Genomic DNA, 20186 nt, shown 5'->3' with positions numbered 1-20186 from the left:
GAGGTGGCACCTGTTTAAGCCATCAAAAAACACAAGTTGTCTTCTGGTTTATGTTCCGAGCTAGCACCATCCCTGCTTACATGAGACCCCTGGTCCCTCTCCCCGCTCACTCTCAAGCATACACCAAAGGGAGCTGGCACGTCACTGCTTCTCCAAGAGAGCTGTGCTGGGTTGGTCAGCCCCACCGCCTGCGTTACGGCTTGCTCTCTTTCATCTAGGAGTACTTTCTGGGTCATGAACCAGGTAGCGTCTTCTACCCAAACACAGGCCTCCCAAACAGACAAAAATGGGTAATTTCCTTTGATTATTTGTTTGCAGTCTAGGAGTAAACTGAAGTCTTTTCCTCTGAAGATAAAGAAAAGGATGCAACTAATGTCATTTGACTGTCTTCACTCTTTGTCTTGTATTGCTGATCCACAAAACCGAGGTCTCAAAACCACTCCACATATAAGCAAGAACTACTCCATTATTAACACAAAGGTGGTATATACAAACTCATATATAAGTGTATATATATAACAGTATCTATATACACAGAGAGAGAAGAAAATGCATCCATAGATAAGCTAATTTTATCACAGTTAAAAACCAAAGAAGGACGAACAGAAAACTGAAATAGTTAGGGGGATAATCTTTGGCATGTCCGGAGCAAATTTTCACAGAGCTGTCATGCAGTAGCTGAGATAAGGCAATGAATGGCTCCCTCTCAGGGCTCCTTAACAGATCTCTGAACGATGGTTTACAGCAGTCAGACACAAACCATAATACTGCTAGTCCTCTTAATCAGTGTGACCAGCAATGGCTTTTCAACCACTGTGATGGTAACCAAGAATGTTTCAAATTCTTGCTTATTTAAAAGCAAGCATTGAAAATGGTGGTTTTTTTGCCACGGGCACTCAGCAATGTATCATTCATCTGCTTGAGTAAAGAGAGGCACAGAAGCATGATACATTGTCTGGTCTTTCAGATCTGAAGAGCTTTGATTTAGTTATTTATTAATAGCCCTGTAATTAGTATCATAATTTTCAACTCAGTATTTTAAGAAACATAAATAAAAGAGGCACCTGTATGTCTCTAGCCTTTCTGCAAAAATTCTGAGTTAGTGCTGCAATATTACTAATTCCTTGTAATTCACTTAACTTGTTCTAACTTTGGGCTGAGCTGAGTTTATTTTGATCACCCTGCTGGGATTCAAGTTGCCCACCCTGGTGGGGAGACAACTGCCGCATCACCTCAGCTACAGCAGAGGTCCCATGCTGCTCACCCAAAAGCTGGGCAGAGGTTTGGCTGGAGGGAGATGGGCAGCAGAGCTGAGATCCCTGCCCTCCCATGAGCAAGTCACACCTCCTGTCTCCTTCTCTGCACTGAAGAGAATTTATCAAAATGGGCATACTGTTATCTAGTGCATTCTGAACGTTTAAACAAACAGCACCACTAGGTCGGATTTCCTGATTACCCAAGATCTGAAAATCTCCAAGGACTTCTAAGCTGCTGCTTTCTGGCAAAAAATGGTATATATGAAACAAGCAGGAAACAGCAGCTTGTTTGTGGTCATTCTTGACTCTCAAATACTTCTAATAGAAAATGATGGCATTCAAACTGAAGCACATGCATTTTAAATAAAACAGTTAGGCAATTCCTTTCTCTCTCACTTCCCTGTCCTCCTTGCTTCTCTTCTAGTTCACTGGAAGAGCCACACTTCCATTCAAGGTATTTCTGGCAGGAGAGGAGCATGAGGAAAGCTGTAGGAAAAGCCTCAACCCATGAAATTTCCATGCTGAGATCCAGATTCCTTACAGGAGTGGCTGAACACACTGGACACCCAAACATCTGCATGCTATCTGTACAGGCGACACGGTCCAAATACGTATGAAATCAATCCTACTGCTAGTAACAGTCACTGACCTTATCTCATGAATATTCATATTAATTCAGGAGATCAGGCACACTGCCTGACAGACTTGCATTGTCTGCCCGCTTTCCTTAAAATCCCAGGTATATGTAACGAGAGCTTTTAGTTGTGGACAGTCTGATTCAGTATCCCAGAACACGTGTGCTAACGTAATTAATGCCAGAGTACATCAGTCTTGAAAATAAGTATTCAAAATTCTAAGCAGAACAAATCATATTCCAAGATTAGATGCTAACATCATAGTAGTTATTCTCAAGGACAGTTCATTCCAAGGGAGAGCAAGCTAAGCCTTATAAAGCTCTGTTATCATGTCATAACAAATGACAACACCGACAGCAATAAGCTCACTTAAAGAGCAGGTAGACACACGCTGTCTTCTCTGAGAGGTAACGACCAGACCATGCAAAATCTTTCAAATCAGTTCTACATTTCTGTAATCTATAAAGTACATTAAAATATTTTGCTGTTCATAAAAATGATGTGCTTATTTGGAATTTCTATACTAAATTTAGATACTCCAGGTTAAACAACCAATACACTGGAAAGCACTAGCAATTTATCTTCTCCCTTACATATTTCACTATTTAAACTGCATTTGCTGAAGGGAAAAAAGGAGGAGGAAAAGACAGCATCTCCCCGCAACAGATACTAATTTTGTAAGACAGCAGCCCCGAGTGTAATTGCAGAGTCAGTGGGTCAACCTGGATGTGCTCTTGATCCCAGTCAAAATAAAAAGCAAAACTTAAACAGCTTAAAGGATAGAAGCAGCTGGATTTCTTTCAAGTGATCTACATGGTGCAATGGTTAGAGCAGAGCCAAGGGAAGGGCCCTATTAGGAAGGCAGGGCTGGAACAGCCCGCCTCCAAGGACAAGGACATCTCCCAAGAGCAGAGCCCACTGAGATAAAAGCAATTACAGCAGAGAAGGCTGCTGGGTGCCGATGAGCTGGGACGTTAGTCAACTGGGGAATACGACTGAGAAGTAAGTGCCCTGCTCGACCGCGTTCTGGCTGTGAGCTGAGCCCACGGGAGGGCTGGCGCTGCCGGGGGCTCTCGCCGGCGCGGGGTGCTGTCCCGCGTCAGCTCGGCCAGCGCGCAGGGACCCGGCCGGCTCCCGCACCACCAGCGTTTCCTGCGGCAAACAAAGTCTGCTTCCAGAGGAATCCCGGCACAGCACCATTTCACCAGAAAAGGTGACAAAAGAGGCACTCCTCTAAGTCTCAGCACTTACTTTCAGGTGTTTCCAACCTGGCCATCAGCTTCCTTTCCATGCAAGTTCAAAGCAAAACCACTCACCCTTTTTTTAAAGTTCTGCTGATTTCAGATGTTTTTGCTGGCTTTTCCTAATTGATAAAAATGGTTTTTACTGCAGACTGTGCCCCTGGGTGTTTTGCGAGAGTAACACTCTCACAACTCCCTCTTGTGCAGAGGAGTTTGGCTCAGCAGTGTATCACTTCTCTAAATAGCGATATAAAGAGAATGCAAGCATCCGGAGGACCAAATCCTGCATGCTGAAGTCCCAAATTTCATTAGCTCCCTGTGTGCTTTGGTCACAGTCTGCTGGCCAGCACAAGCTCTGCCCCAGAGGCACCACACGAAGAGGTGTCCCTGCACAGCCCCTCTCAGGCTCCCACAGACATACGTGCTTCCTGGGCCATCGGCAGAGCTCGTGCTCAGGGATTTTGGGTACGTTCTGCTCCTCCTTATGAACAGAAAGCTTTTGAGCCCACACGTCCTCAACACCAGCAACCAGCGCCATAGCCTCTACATGGGTGGAAGCACAATCAAACACAGCAGCTGACCTTGGTGCTGTGACCCAAAGGGCTCCCCGCCATCGGCATCCTCCTCTCGGTACTGATTTCCAAATCTAGTGTGATTTATTTATGAGTTTATCTAATTGCATTTTGGTTTTAATCCTCCTCTGGGTTTGGTTTTAATCCATCATAAAACAGAGTCCTCAAAGGAAAAACATCCCTTGGTGATTCCAAACAGCCACCCATGCGCCAGCGCTCAGCTCGGTGTGGCTGCATCTCCTGTAACCTGATCATGCTTTGGGGAACGCTTTCCTCGGAGAAAACATCTCTAAAAAGGGAAGTGATGTGATCCCGCAGAAGGGGAACCTGTGGTGACGTGAGCTCTCAGAATAGTGACAGCAGCAGCGGGAAACACTAGCTGCCAGATGACCCTCCACAATCCTCCCAGCTCGCAGCCTTCTGAGCAGCAGCTTGTCAGTCAGAGACGCAACTAAGAAAAAGGAATTAATTCTCCTTGTAAGGATAATTAATCCCTGTTAACGCAGATGCATGGGCAGAAAGAAAAGCATTACAATTACAACTGGCAGCATTTTAAAATAGACCTCCTTCTCGCTCCTCCCATCATGCCCCCTGAATTCAGGGACCACATCCAAGAGCAAAACAACCCATCCACCCCCCGCAGCCCCAAGCCTCCACACCCTCCCCACGCAGAGGAGATGTCGCGGTACCAGGATCTCTGAGACCTGCCACTGCACTGACGTTACAGGAACGCTACTGCTGAGCACGGGGAATGGGCTGAGGGCAGAGCAGGAGGGCTGGAGCTGCAGGGACAGGTCACAGCTCGGCTCTCTCCACCGCCGACCAAAGCTGCCGCCGGCTGCTGCACGGCACTGGAGAGGGAGAACACCAGCACCCGTGCTACAGGGAGAGCCGACCCCTCGCAAAGCGGTGCGTTCCCTAACACACTGCCGTGTCCGACAGACAAACGGGGTGACAACGGACCACCCCGCCTGCTCAACCTCTCCCATCGGTGCTTTTTAACCACCAGACCTGACCAGGGCTGCGCTCGCTGGCACGCCCCAAGCATGTGGCAGCCGGCGGCAGGCTGCTGGCTCACCACCCATGCTGCCGCAGTGCCGATAAGGTGGTGAAAACACCGTCGGGCCTTTCAGATAAGAAATATTCAGGGCAAGGAGAGCACCAGCGAGAGAGCATTAACACTTGTCAGGTTTGTAGCAAGGATGATAAGCCGCGTGCGGGAGGCCGGCGGGGGAGCGCCAGCACCATCTGTCCAGAGCAAAAGTAAGAGAGGCTGAAAGTCATCTTTTACCGAGACAGCTGAAGCTCTGCCCTTACACCCACCCCTGGTGCTCCATGGCCGTGCACCCCCCCCATTAACACCTTCTGGGCACACACTAACACAGTTTCGAGGCTCTCTTGCTGCTGCCATCGGCACTCCTAAAAGGGCTCAATATCTCCATTTCTTTGTGCAACGGAGGGTCAGAAGCAGAACCACAGGCATTAACTTACTGTATGATCACTCAGTAACTCCCCGTCCTTACCCATCATGAAGATACGACATTATCAGCTGAAGTGAAACCTGCATTATTTTCTTTCACAAGAAAAATATTTTATATCTAGGAGACATAATAAATGATACAACTTGTGAGCCTAAGTTACACATATCAGCTCCTACCTCCAGCCTGTCTGTCCTCATTAGCTTTTGGGCAGCAGCGGCGGCAGCGGCAGGAACCGGGACACCGGGGTTCCCTGTCACCAGCATCGGGGCGGTGGGCAGGATCTCTGCTGGGACCAGGCCTGGGGAGACGGGCCCCAGGTAGGGATTGAAGGCGGCTGATGCGTTGGTGGCTAAGCTCGGTGCAACGGAAAACATCGGCTGCAATCAGAGAAAAGAAGAAGAAAGACACTTAAAATATTTATACTTGCCATGCCATCAGCATAGTGAGGTTTTGGCTATCATCTTGAGAACAATGGCAGTGAATTTCTGTTACTAATGGGAAAGAAGCATTTGTCGTGTTTGTAGAACATGAAGAACACCCGTGCAAATGTCGCACCCAAGCGAGTCCACGAGGGCAGGCATCCCCTGCCAGCCTCTGCCAGTTCTCCCGCTCAGGCTTCCCCTGTGCGATTACAGCACATGGCAGCTCTTGGAGCAAACTCCCATTTGATCTACACTTGAGCAATGCCATTATACACGAGCACTCCTCACGGCCGCAGGAGAAAGTCTGAGGCTCTTGGAGGGACACATCCAAAACATGTACAAACATCCACTCTTGGGGGAAAAGGCATCTGCGCGAAAGCTCTGACACACCACACTCAACTTCAGACACAGATAAATACATTTCTGTCCCTGATGACAGCCAGCACTGGTTCAGAAATTTCATAGGTTTAATACAGGAACGAGACCAGACAACCATAATCATTTATTTTTACAAAATTAAACAGGCTGTCCACACAGATATTCAGAAAGAAATACAGTGCATCAAGGATACGCTTTATTTAGCCTAAAACATTAAGCCAGAGAAAGAGAGAGAGAACATGCAGATACTGGGGGTTTTGTTTGTTTGCTTGATAAAAAAAGAGTCAGCTGCCCTTGCAGGCTCTCACATGTTGTGAAGATAATTGGATGTAGAAGACCAAATAATGCTGTAAGACCAAATGCGGAGCTGTTACACTGCAGTAAAGATTAAACAACTCTTCTGCCCCACATAATGCAAAGGCACCGCGCTACCAGTGTAATTGCCAAATAAAATCTAGTCTGGAGTGTTTATCTTTAGTACCTAAATAAAGTAGTTACTCAAGGCATTTAGACTTTTCTTCCAAACTAATTCTTAGAGGGAAAAACAACCACAGGGTTAATGCAACTCTTTTTCTCTGTTTCATATCTGTTTAAGCCAGACAGCATATAACACCACATGTTTTTGTATTCCTGAGGAAATGACTGAACCGTTTGGAAGCAAGGAACAAGTCCATTTGAAACACTGGACAAAAACACATGCAGAGATTACTGAAGAAAAAAGACTGAAAGTTGCATAAATGGGAATAATTTCTTTAATGTCTCTTCATTAATGGTTCTTCATCCATGTGAAGGAAAAACAAACAGGCAAATTTTACAGGAAATAAAGTATTACTCTTAAATACACTATTAATTAACTGCACTTTTAATTACTGTTATCAGCTATGTAATTATGAACATTAAAAATAAAACTACGAACCAGTCTGTTAGTGTGTAACTTAAGAGATAACAATGTTTGATTTCAGCCCAATATACCCACTGCACAGTAAATAAAAGACTACCTCATCTATTTTCTGCTGAGATCATTTTATACTAATATAAATATCCGGTGGCCTTTAGACCACTGCAAAATAACAGCATATTTTATCAGAGCCACTTCATATTATTCTGAAACTCGCAGGTATTTTGCAATGTGCTGTACACATGTAAATTAGGAGATAAAAACCTGTCCCACAGTCGTATTAGCCCAGACTGCTGTTGCCGGCAGAAAGAGACCATGAAGTGGTAAAACCTGGGCAGCACACAACCACTTCTTGGTAGCAGGAGTCTGCCAGGGCACAAAGCCACCCAAACACTCCTGCACCCAGAAAAACTTTCTGGCGATACAGTGGCCTCAGAGGACACGCGGCACAAACTGGATCTCCCAGGGACCGTCCCAGCCACCCCAGCACTGACCCAAGGCTCGGGGAGGAGCGGGACTCTGCCGTGAGGGTCACCCCGAGCACGGCCCTGCCTGTAACTGCAAACTGGTCAGAACTGGGACCTCGACGCCAGGCAGGAGAGGAGAGACACGGGGGGAGCTCCAGGTCAGTCCGAGCTGCTGGGCTGATCTCTGCTGTTTACTGTTCACTTGTTTTCCAGCGAGCTTTCACTTCCCCATCTCCAGAAGCAGAGGTAGTATTTCTCTATCACTGTGACCAAACCATGCAACTACTTACTGGCCTTGCAGTTTGGGCGCTACTATGCTGTGCATTGTGCAAAACAGCTAAAAAAAGAAAAAAGCAGCTCCTGTAGATCAGCAGAGAGAACAGAGGTGAAGGAGGACACAGCCTTGGATGCAGCTCTGTGCTGCCAGATGCCCCATAATCCACATCATCTCTACTGAATAATTCTGCTCTAAAAATGCCTGTGCACAACCAGCGTGAACCTCACCAGCAGGTCTGATCTCCACGGGTCTGCCTGTCAGAGGCACTGCTCGCTAGCAGGGTCTATCGATTAGGAAGGAGATGCAGGGGCACCTTTGGAAATTGGCCTCTGCAGTGCAGGGGAGCCGAGCCACAGCTCCTCCCCAGACAGACAGACAGACAGACAGACGGCTTTCTGCCAGCGCTCCAGCTCGCCAGCCCTGAAGGACCAGCTGCCCGCAGGGAAGGAGCTGGACTCATTTAACGCATCTTTAACAGTCACCTACTGAGCACCTACCGTGCCAAGGAAAGCCCAGGAGTGTACCACATACACAGAGAGAAACACTGACAACCTACAGCCGCTCATGAATTACAAACGTGAATTGCAGCGGATCGCCTCTGGAGCGCCGGCACTCTGCAGAAGCTCATGCCTGACTACCAGCCCCGTGGTTCAGGTCTGCCCCACGTGCCTCTGGAGGCAAGGAACGGCCCCAGAATCTCCAGCCGCCTTCACGGTCCATCTCCGCTCTTCTGGTCTCACATCTGCATCTTCCTGCTTCTATTTAGCATTTTTCACACTCTTCCACGCTGGAAAAGGCAAATCCAGGGTCTGACATTGCTATTGTGAAGCAGCACAGCATCACCCACTGATGTGCTTGTACCAAACTGATGCGCTAGTACCAACTGATGCGCTAGGACCAAAGCCATAGTCTAGCTGAGTCCGACTCCCCCTAAACCGGTTTACAAGCAAGGAGGGCAGAACCGATCCGAGCAGGCAGAGCTCTTCCTCAGGATCTCAGCGCTTGCAGTCAGCAGGACACGCAATCCCCACTCACCATCTGAAATCCCCTCCCTCAAGTGCCAGCTAAAGACAGATAAAAGAGTGAACTAAAAAGGAAAGATGGGAAAAGTCCACAGACATTACTTGCAACTACAATAATTAAAACATTTATCAAATAGAAATATGAGTGAAAGGATCCTACTGCTTTGCTCACAAAATTAGAGTCTCTCATTGTTAGTTCACTTACTTTTATTAAAGTATAGGGTACAGATTTTTGTAGAACAAAAAAAACCTGCCTGAAGCATCATTAGATGGGATGATATAAATCACTTGTTAGAACACCCTGAAGTAACTTCTGTTTCAACTGTGCTAAAAAATAAAGTAATTTTAAGGCCAAATTAGTAGCATGACATCCATTTGGAAACACTATTGCTGAGACAGCCAATGCGCCTTGCTATGAATCCTCATATTGAATGAGACTGAATTCTGAAAATACACAGTCTGTAATGTTTGAACTCAAGTGATGTACACAGAAATTACCTAGGCATGGGTAGAAGGTTTGTGCTGTACTTCAAAATACACTGACTTAAATTTTGCTCATTAGGGACAGTGTGAATGTAGCATAAAGGAGAATTTAAACTTGGTTTAATCCTCACACTAGTCTCTCTTTATATTAAAAAGGAATGTTATTCCAAAGGACTGCATTAGTATTTTTTTTCCACGTTTACCCAAACGTTGGTACGTGCCTACACACTGCTTTGTATAAACCAGACACAGCCGTATTTGGTTACAGTTCATGAAACAAACAAACAAACAGGTTAACAGAGAAAAAATATTTTAAGCAACGGTTCTTACTGTAGGCTGCATTTTGACTTAAGCTTTCTCATAGTCCCAAATACGAATTTGCTGGCACTAATGCTGTATCACTGTACTCAAATCAGGAAATAAAAATAAAATTGCGGCATGTGCACACGTCTGTTTTGAGCTGCTGAAATTGAAAAATCATTTGGAGGTTGTTCTGGAGTTAAAGCACGTAAAGCACAGCCTGCTTTTGAGCTGCCTGGCTGTACAGACACTTAATTTTGTTTCTGATCTGAAAGCCATCAGCAGCGGGCACCAGCCTACAGGCAGCCCCATTTCTCCTGCAAGACGGGAGTAAGGAGCAGGCTGCACAGTGCAGCGTCAGGGCATCCCCTGAAGCACTGCGGTGCCACAGCATTTGCTGTCTGTGCGCTGACGCTGCCTCAGCTCATCTCCTTGCCTAGGTGACACAGACAATTTTATTTAAAGAAAAGCCAATCAAAAGAGAGAAAACAAAATGTGATATCTTCTCATGCTGTGCTAACAGGTACTAAAGTCAATTTGCTGTGACAATTGTACCACAACACCTTCTGCTTTTCTCCCCCACATACACTCTTTCTTGAAACAGCCGAGGCATAAAGCTCTGTGAAAGAGTTACATTAACTGAATCAAATAAGAAGCTACAAAATATTTACTGGTATTCTGTAGACCCACAAAACGTGGGGCCAAATAACCATTTGGCATAAGTATGAGAGTCCTTTCTGCTGAGATGATTTTTCCTGAGGATTTAGCTATATTTTGAGGGGCATTAATTGTCACTATGTCTTTGGAAATAAAAGTTGAAGAACTCATCTAAAAGAGTGAATATAGGTTTCCTAACAGAGGGTATCTAGAGGTAAATGAAACTCCCTAAATTCTACCTTTGCCAGCAAGAAAGGAATGAAAGAACAGAGAAATGCAAATGCAGATATATTGATTTCATATATATTTTTCAACTTATTTTTCCCTTTGCTGCCATTGTACTCATTGAAAGAGAGCGCTTCAGCCAGGGGAGCATTGTTTGCATTTTTATGTAGAAGATACCAGCCTTGCTCATACATTAATCAGCGCTAGTCTTGCTCATACATTAATCAGTACCCTCTAATGTCTGAGCTAGAAATTTATATCAAAAGGGTTCTCAGCCAAATTTATCCATAGGTTAGCTCAAATGACCTCTCTAGATTGCATTAGAGAGGGATCTGGCACAGGGTGTTCAGCTCCCAAATGCGTATGTGCATGGTGGGTTGATGCCAATCATCTTTACATTCGCTGAAACGAGGTATTACTGCAGAGCCAGAATCTCAGCCACGGTGTTCAACTTTGTGGAACACTGCACTGCGCTTACTTCCTAAGGTATAAGAGAAACAGATATGATGTAATATATGATCACATTTTACTGGGACCAGATAAGAGATTTCTGATAGATTCTCCTTCCCTCACCCCTTGGCTTTTTGTAGAAAGTATGATTATCTGTACTACTTCTTCCTGCCAACCCTGAGCTGTAGATCGAGCAGGTCAGACTGACATGCACCATACATCACTCGGGGCAAGCTTTCTGCTCTGCTTGACAATATGCTGTAAAAATCAAAGTCCAATTCCAGCAAGTAATGTCCTGAGAAGGTTCCCCTGAGTGAATGGAAAACATCCAGTGGGAATCTTCTCAAACCCAGGAATTTCCTAGAGCACATGAAATTGCAAAGGAAACGTCTATTTACAAAAATCCCATGCGGATCGCTTACTTTCTTAATTTTAAGAAAGAAGTTGCAAAAAATGAATTAAATTAACAAAAGATTAACAAAATTAATTAAATTAACAGTATTACTGCAGACAAGGGAGAATTAAGCAGTACAAAGACATACAGACCAGCATTTCATTGTATTTGATTTCTGCACCAGTTACTGATATTTGTGGGATTTTACAGGCATGTAAGCACACCTGCTAACTTACTTCTACTACAAGTCACTGTACTCATTGACTGAACCGAAAAAGCGCACATACCACAGGCTGCAACGGGGCACCAGGCATCATGGCATTGGCAAGCTGCATCTGCTGGGCCAGCATGGCCATGTTCTTCTGCTGAATCAGGTTATTGCGTCCATTTATCTCCAGCTGCGTTTTTAAGTGTGGTGGTGGGTGAAGATATTTGCAGTTTTCCCTTGAACATCGACCCTGAAGAAGAGAATTGACACAATTGGCTTAGAAGCTATAGGCCTATCTTTGCTCCTTATGTCATCGGCTAAAACAAACACAACAGACGCTACAGACCTAGGAGGAACACCCTCGGCTACTTCTCTAGGCTATCACATACTGACCAGAGCAACTTGACAGTTCTAGTATCAGCTGCTTGCTTTACTTTTCTAAATTATGTATTTCTGCAGTACAACTCTAAAAAATAGTTTCTTTTAGAAGTTGCTGAAGGCGAGCAAACATCAGTTATTTTGAAAGTACAGCATGCCCATCTTCTATGAGCACATTTTTGCTCAGTGAAAGCTATGCCCATGGGGACTCGGAACGGCTCTCCCCTGCCCACAGACCTGCCTCCAGGAAGCAGGCGGCTGCGGAGCCAGAAACCCAGCAAAAGAAACGTGGTCCCGCTGCAGCAGCGAGACTACAAAAGCTCATGTGCTACTCTGACAATGCTCAAGGCTCGCTTCTCTTTCTGCTGTGCAGGGGCACAAGAAGCACTGAGCGCACAGCAAGATGTGTGGTCAAAGTAGCCTTATTACCAGGAAAGCAGCACCAGCTCTGTGCTTTCACTAGACCTGGAATACAGCATCTTTGATGAGGACTTCTTACATACGATGCATTTTTGTTGCAATTGTGTAAACCAAACAAGAAAATTGACTTGTTTCTAAATTTTCCATTAAATTCAGATGTGGTAAACAACAAATTTCATGCACTGATTTTATTTGGATGAGAGGACATTCATCAATTTGACAACCATTGACATCAAGAAATAATAAAAAATAATTCGATGTACAATGTATATCTAAACCCTACTGTACCTCCTTGTTACCAAGTAAACCAGCTTCACACGTAAGACACCCCTGCTTGGTGAATTCTCAGTGGGGTCTCTTGCTCTGGGTGCCCCCACCTGCGAGGTCCCGGCTGGGAGGGGGGCAGCTGGGCTACAGGGAGCTGGGCGTGAAGGTGACTTCTGAAAACTAGCCCCAAGTCCCCCCAGCTGTGGCTCCACTGTAAAAACCTCTAAAACGAAAGGCACAGCCAGAGCGAAGGGCACTGCTGCACGGCCGCTCAGGCGTGGTGTGTGGCACAGGGAGGTCAGGGAAGAGACACCCCCCTCTCCTGCGGAGGGGAATCCCCTCTTCTCGTGGCTTCTCATGCGAGCTGTGATCTCGCATGCCAAGAGACTTCAGAAAATGCAAATTCTTTAATATGGAAGCTTTACACACTAACTGTTCTTTAAAATTGTAACACTGGAGCCCATACTTTCACTAAAGGGATGACAACGAAAAAATAAAAAAGAAAAGGAGAACTGAATCCTTTTCTGGAAAAAAACAGATTCCTTAAATTACATTTTTTTTCCTTTACTCATTCATCTTTGAAATAAATCCAAACAGGAACAATGACAAGGCAAAAGACAACCTTAATTTAAGTAAGAAACCGTTTTTATCAGGAAACAAATTAATTCAATATAGTTTGACCTTATACAGCAGTTTTGCTCAGAAAGTTAAAATGTATTCCTGTTATAAGATCTGCCAGAAATCTAATTTCTATGATGATTTTTGTCTCCCCTTAAGGCTGGGATAAATGCTGCCCCCCCCCAACTCATCGCTCCTGCTGGCAGTCCGAAGCTCTTAAACTCATTTTCATAGTTATTCAACTGACATCTGAGTGGTCCTTGCATAGGAAGATATACCCGATACAAAGAAAAATACCTGAAGTTTTGTGGATATCTTTAGGCTATACACCAAGATTACAGAAAGCCCCATGTATATGCACACCACTACTGTAATGAACGGCAAAGAAAGTTCATCTTTCCCAGCACCCGTTCATAATCCCGGAGCGTGTTTCCTTGAATGAAATGCGTTTTCCATTACACAATCCCAGAGACAACACAGAGGAGCTGAGCGACTGCTGCCAGTCACAGCGGGAAGGCGCAGGCGAACAGAAACCCCTGCGCTCGGCCGTGCCGCTCGCTGCCGCCTTGCTGGCCCTGGGCCGCGGGGCTGCAGACGTCAGCCCTCTCATTCGTGGCAAGAGTCGGGGGGGTCCCGCAAGCCCTTTTGCGTGGGGCCTTTGCCTTCCCCTTATGCAGCCCCGTGACGGGGCTTCTGCAGGCGTTTGCTCCTTGGACTGAGGGGTGCTACGGGCTGTCCTCGGCAGAGCTGACGCACGGAAAGGACCGCTGAAGTCACTTGCAAGAAAATCTCCCTAATAACACAGCTCCAAATGTTGGAAAGCAATCAAGATAGGGGCCAGATAATGCACAGAAGCTAAAAGCACAACAACTATACTACAGATAAGACAGACATGGGCAGCCTGAGAAAATATTTTTACAGGGGAATGGAGTTTCCTACTGCAAATAAGGATTAGGATAGTTCAGTAACAAACATTAACGATTCATAAGTAGGAAAGACAAACCGATGGTGGCAACAGGACTCAGTGTTTATGGAGTGTGAATTTTAGTCACTGTGCTACTAATTGAAACCATGTTTTTGTATGTGTGTGTATGCACGCGTGCATATGTGCATCTGCTGGTTGCTGTTCCACCCGTGGGAGCCCCCGGGACACCTCCGGCACCGCAGGGCGAGAGCGGCAGGCGGCTGTCGGCAGGGCTGCACCCACCCGAGTCCGTGGGGACCAAAGCCAGCACCTGACAGCCCGGAGCAGCGGCCAGACCTGCGCAGGGGCCAGCGCAGCCTGGGGCACGCCAGCCGGAATGACATCTGCCACCCGGCTCGGCCGCACAGCGCGCCTTCGCTGGGGGAAAGCAGGCTTTCAGCCTGGGGGGATGCTTTCGGACAAAACGACCCGCAGTTCTCTCCTTTAATGCCTTACTGACAACACAAATAAACCAACACCATTTCAGCACACACACCCCCCGCCCCCCCCCAAGCATTTCACAATTATATGAAATGGTAGGTAAAAGGCAGGCACTTTGGAACAGCTTTATTTATGACAATTTTTCTCTTGATACTAAAACCCGTGTTAATTCTTGCTACCACTAAGTAACATGGGGCAAAATTGCACATTTACTAGCTGCCTGGAAGATGATATCTTACATTAGCACAGTGTAAAAATCAGACTTAATTACTGCTAAATGAGTAACATGAAACTACAACGTGTTGCTGGAATCAGACAGGAGCAATTAACAAACCTGATTCTGAAAGGCAGATTAAACTCAATGTCCTTATTTCAGTGGTGGGGTTTAGGCTGCTCCGCACCTCTCCAGGCTGGATCTGAAGTCTGGCAATACGTGTTGGACATCATGACCACTTAACGTACTTCATAGACTCTAATGCTTTAAGGCCAGAAGAAACCATTCCAGTGATCTAATGCAACGTCCTCTGGCTCCTCGGAAACAAGGAGCCCCCTCCGTTGTTTCCCCATCAAGGCCATCATTTCTATTCGCTTAGCAGCTGATCTTTAAGGAAGACAATTTACTCTGAGTTAAAGACTACAAGAATATACCATGTCCCCAGGTAAAATATGCTTACGCTTAGTGATCATTAGCTACTATCAAAAAGTTTACACCTTTCTTGTTTGCATGTCGTTTTGGAGCCTACTGCAGTGTTTAACCTTCAATCTTTTTTAATTTTCAGATCTTAGCAAATTTTCCATAAGAAACGCAGACTTCTCTGTTTGGGAACAGGGTTTCTTGTCTTTCTTTTATTCCATGGACCTTTAGAAATGGTGCACAGAGCGCCCAGGAGTCAGAAAACACAGGCTGAAAACCACTGTCAAAAATCTCAATCGAGAACACGGACTGCATTCACCTCCTTTACACTGAGAGCAAGTAGTTTCTTAATTAGTGTTTCACTAGATTCCGGTAACTTCGGTCAACAGAGTTTCAGGCGGATTTTAATCTCTGAATCTTTCCTGAACCCTTTGCTGTTTTTTCAATCACAAAAAAATGATTACTGTAAGCAAGTAAATTCAGAGAAGTGGAAGTTGAGCATGCTGGCAGCGTCCTGAAATGCCATACCAGCACACTGGTAGGGTTTTACCAGAATCCCGCTGGACTAAAAATTATTAAAAGCGCTCCTGGGGCTCCTCAGGCACGCTCTTCAGCAGAGGCCCGCCGCAGATCTCCCGTCCCTCCAGACAAGCGGGACAAGGCCTCCGCCACGGGCAGAGCCAGCAGGGAAACTCGGGGTGCGCAGCGTGACACGAAGCGGGGGGAAACACCCACGCGGCGCTGTGATATTTGGGCAAAACCCCATTGCCGACAGGCCGCGGTTGCTTCTGCGCCCAGGACTCCTGCCGCGAGAAACCCGGCTCTCGCTCATGCCGCAGCTGACGGCCGGAGCGGTGGCTCCCAGCCAGCAGCCGCGAGGAGAAGAGGCCAGGCCGGTGCGGCCGGAGGCAGGCACGGACACGGGCCCGCTGCGGTGCCCGAGGCCCACCGGTCCGAGCGAGCCGCGCTTTGCGGCCCTGCCGCGGCCTCGCCTGCCAGCCACGCAGGGCAGCGCCCGCGCTCTCCCTGCACGTGCCCCCGCTAAGCAGCCCCACTGTCACCGACCAGCACCCATCAGGACCGCGCTCCCGACGGCGGCGTCGCTGCCAGGACGCGGCCCCGCGCGCTGCGGCCAGCCTTTGCGCGCGCCCTGCTCGCCGACAGGCCCCGCGGGGCGAGGAGGACGAGGGCGAGCTCGGCCCGGCTGACGGGCGGCTCGGCGTCCTCCCAGCAGGAATGCCGGAGCGGGAGGACGCGCGGGCCGCTCTCACGTGATGTTTTTCTCCAGCTATCGTATCAACAACGTTCAGGCAGAGAGCCCAGGCTGAACTAAACAGCCAGCCTGACTGTCAGTACATTAGGGCAGCGTGAATGTCTGCAGTATTTTAAGCTGTCTAGCCTCGGCGAAAGCGGGCGATGGGGACTGCGATGGGGGGGCCCTGGGAGGTGCCCCCCACTGCACCCCCCCACAATTCTAGGCTTGGGTCTGGCATTAGCCGCCCCAAGGGAGCAGGGGGAGCGAGGGTGCCATTCTCTGCGGTAACGCCTCCTGCCTCGCTCTTCAATGCTTCCCATGCCCGTGTTTTTACAGTTCGCTGAGCCGAGCACACGGCAAGCACGCGCTGAGCTGGGGGGGAGCCGTGGGGGGGACCCGGCTGCCTCCTCATCACCGTTCGGGGAGGAAGGAGGGATGGAGCCGGGAGGCAACGGGCTCAGCATCGCCCCGGGGGCTCTGTCCGTCCGTCTGCCCTCACTGCCCGCTGGATCAGGCTCACCTCTGAATACGTGCCTAATCTGAACGCCGTGCAAACATCACGAAGCGGCGAGGGCTTGCAAGGGCAGCGCCAAGAAGAGACATTTGTTTGCAAGGTGATCTACCTGCACGTTTCCTTCTGCACCACTCCTCCTCCTAGCAGCATCTCCGAGAGCCCTTCTCACGCCGGTGTGTGATGCTGAGCTGGTGCCGCTCCCGTGCCTCGATGCAGGCAGCTGGGCCCGGCTGTGGGGACACACTACGCCTCCACCCAAAAATGCCCAGAGGTACTCGTCTGCCACTCGCTCCCTGCCACTCACAGGCAGGTCCCACGCTCCGAGGGCACTAGCAGACTTGCCACTGGCTTCGCAAGCACTCGGCACACACCGCTGCCTGCGCCAGCGCTGCCAGACGGCATCGGCACCCGCCAATGCTCCGGGGAAGCTGGGTTTGCATCCTGGCCAAAACCGCGGCAGCCGGGTAAGTGAAAAAAGCCAAACAGGGAGCAGCTGCAAAGATAGCAACTGCAGAAGAATGGGAGCTGCCATGCTGCACGAGGAGCCGGCGCAGGGGTGGGTGATCCTGAATGACCAGGGACACCGGGATGCTACACAGAAGCCATCAAATATGGCTTTTTGACCTTTGCACAGCTGCCTAAGAAATAAAAAATAACCCCCCAAACACACAGACCACTGAATAACTTAAAAAATTGGTTATTGCTAATCTCAGGGGGGTTTTTTGAGCTACACACCAAACCCTGAAATCTAGATTTTTTCTTGAAGATTACTGCTTTTTTATAAAAACTGCTAGTCAGATTATTGTGCTGATGAGTTTTTAGTTGGAAACATGAATTAATAAAATGTGTGTGCAGGAAAATATTTACTTTTTTTATTCATTTGTTGACAGAAAATGCCTGTTTTCTTTGAGTTTTCTATTTATTTCCCTAGACAGGTGCAAATGAGTAGTGCTGCTTCTCAGCATGCGCCCTGCCTGCTCTCAGTGCCAGACAACAGCACTTGCCTTTGTATTTGGGAAACCACTGCGACGTGGAAGGCACAGAGTGAAGGCAGGGGAACCTTTCTGTGTTATGTTACCACTTCCCAACCACGGGGAAATGTGTTTTTCTTACTTTATTTTTCAAATTCTCTTGCAGAAGAATAATTATTTATTGGGGCAGACACATTTTAGACGTGCAGATTTCCATTTAAATTATTGGTAAGATACCACGTAGAAGTACAATCTTTTTAGTGAACAGCAGCTACTACACAAACTTTTAAAGTCTTACTTGAAATACAGCGGCAAGTACACATTTGCTTCTGCTCTCGTTACAGAAGTAAATCTTCTAACCTCATGCTGGGTCTCCATTTTCGTCTTAGTTTTTAATATACAAATTTATCTCCTATTCTGTACATTTCACTTTCATTGCTCAAAAACGCTGTAAAGAGCAGTCCACTCTGGTGGTGGGATCAGGATGCCCTGGCCGCAGCCTGGACGCGTGTGCCTGACCGCAGCAGTGTTTAGTCTCCTGTAATGCCTCATTGAGGTGCAGCGCCGGGTTAGGCAAGGTCTGACGATCAAGAGTCAGGTCAGGAGTTTTTCTTCCCATTGCCTTCAGGGGAGCAGGGACATGTACCTGTCCCCTGGGTGCCCTCCCACAGACTGCCAGAAGCATCTCCCAGCTATGCAATTTGGTTTTATTCCCCACAAAGCAGGAGGCATTTCATGTGAATATTTGCAGAATTGTGGAAGAGAAAACATGGAAAACTCAGACAAAAAAGAAACTATAGTCAACCCTGTCTTGGAAAAATCACCCCCCAAATTCTGCATTCTGAAAATACAGTGTAAGTATTTCTACAAGACTTGGATCATCTGACAAACGTGTTGGATTTTGATGTTACACCTAGATATTTAAGACCTTCACATAGATGAGCAAAAAATGAGTCCATTTCTGTGAGGTCACTACCATGTTCTTCTCTACAACACCATGTTTCTGTGAAGTGCAGCATGTCCTGCTTTTCAGATCCCACACTAAATGTTAGAAATACATTGGAAATTCTTGCTCTCTGAAAATAATTCCCTTCCAGAAAATACCCTGATTGCATGTTTAATAATGAAAAGGTATTCTTGGGATTCACTTCCGAGATTGCAAACTCCATCTGCTGCAGTTACGGCTTAGGCAATATGGGTACTAACAACTTTTACTTTTTCCTTGAGGGAATATTTAATGGAAATATCAGCAGAAGTCAATAACTAATTAACAAGAAGATAATTTGAGCTTAGCGTGCTGCAGAGTCCTCTGTGCAACTGCTCCGCCGCCCAGCAGAGAAGCGTGACCCACCAGCAGCGCCGAGGCACGTAGCGCGGTGCTGCCACAGCCCTGATGCTCACCCACAGTCCCGGCACAGTCCACGGCTTTGGGCAGAATCCTCCGTGCCCTGCAAACAGTCTTTCAAAGGCCAGATGCGAGCCTTCCCCTCACCCACTGCAGCAGCAGAGATCACGGCAGCAACCTCACTGCTGACACCGGGTGGGTTTACAAATTAACGGCACCCAAGTTGCCTTTGTCCAACCATGCAACCTGCAAAGAAGACCTCAGGGTGGCATCGGGTCCAGCTTCTGCACCAGTGACCCTGGCATCTCCGGCATGCAGCTGCTGGTTTCTACCTCCGCTCCGGTATGGTGCGTGAGAACCCCCAATCTCATGCACACTCAGGCCAAAGTGCACACGCTTTGTGCAAGTATCTGCACCAAGGTCTGAAAAGCAGGTCCCTGACTTTGAGCAGTTGCTATTAGGCTTTCAAAGCTGTTTTCAGAACTTGCAGACAACCATGGCTTTCAGTACCCACATAAACTTTAAACCAATTCAAATTCAAAACAATTACTTTCCAATACCTGTCTTTAGAAACACTGTCTAATCTGTCATGCAAAGGAAGAACAGCAAAATCATCACCCTGGTGGACTTGGCTCCAGCCTACAACTTTCTTGGAAAGCACAGCCTGGTGATGCAATAAATAAGGTCTAATTAGCAAACTGCTCTCACAAGGTCATTACTCCTCCGGGCACAACCCGTCAGGACCCCACCTGCACGAGGGACCTGCGGGATCCCAGAGCAGCCCCCGCGCAGGGGCATTGCCAAAGCCGAGACGCCCTGTCCTCAGAAACCCTGCGCACAGGCAACAGGAGGTTTTCCACACTGAATCCTGGCAGGGTACAGAAGGCAGGGAGCACCCGGGCCACCCCGCCGTGGCCTGGCACCTGCGGTGCCATCACCCAATGCGATGCCCAACATGAACTCTCCTCTCCCAGAAGGAGCCCCAGGGAGCCCACTGCATCCACCTCCAGTAT

The 20186-nt window shown here is 47.6% G+C and overlaps 1 protein-coding gene across 25 annotated transcripts in view; it reads right to left on the bottom strand.

Moving 5' to 3' along the window:
* MBNL1 (muscleblind like splicing regulator 1) overlaps positions 1-20186 on the bottom strand; it is a 113227-nt gene that overhangs the window by 19271 nt on the left and 73770 nt on the right. For 22 of the 25 annotated variants that reach the window (XM_041126944.1, XM_030029337.2, XM_041126946.1 and 19 more), the window contains 2 exons: positions 11446-11616; positions 5362-5562 (listed from right to left, as the gene is read on the bottom strand). In XM_041126944.1, the coding sequence (XP_040982878.1) occupies positions 5362-5562; positions 11446-11616 (372 nt within the window). Of the gene's footprint in view, positions 1-5361; positions 5563-11445; positions 11617-13346; positions 13371-20186 lie in introns of those variants that run through there. The other 3 variants (XM_041126956.1, XM_041126958.1, XM_030029332.2) reach the window with 2 other exon arrangements.

This window comes from Aquila chrysaetos, chromosome 10 (assembly GCF_900496995.4).
Source record: "Aquila chrysaetos chrysaetos chromosome 10, bAquChr1.4, whole genome shotgun sequence".
In the NCBI taxonomy this organism is placed as follows: Eukaryota; Metazoa; Chordata; class Aves; order Accipitriformes; family Accipitridae; genus Aquila; species Aquila chrysaetos.
Note: the sequence above shows the minus strand (reverse complement) of the source record. Positions and strands in the feature narration are given on the sequence as shown.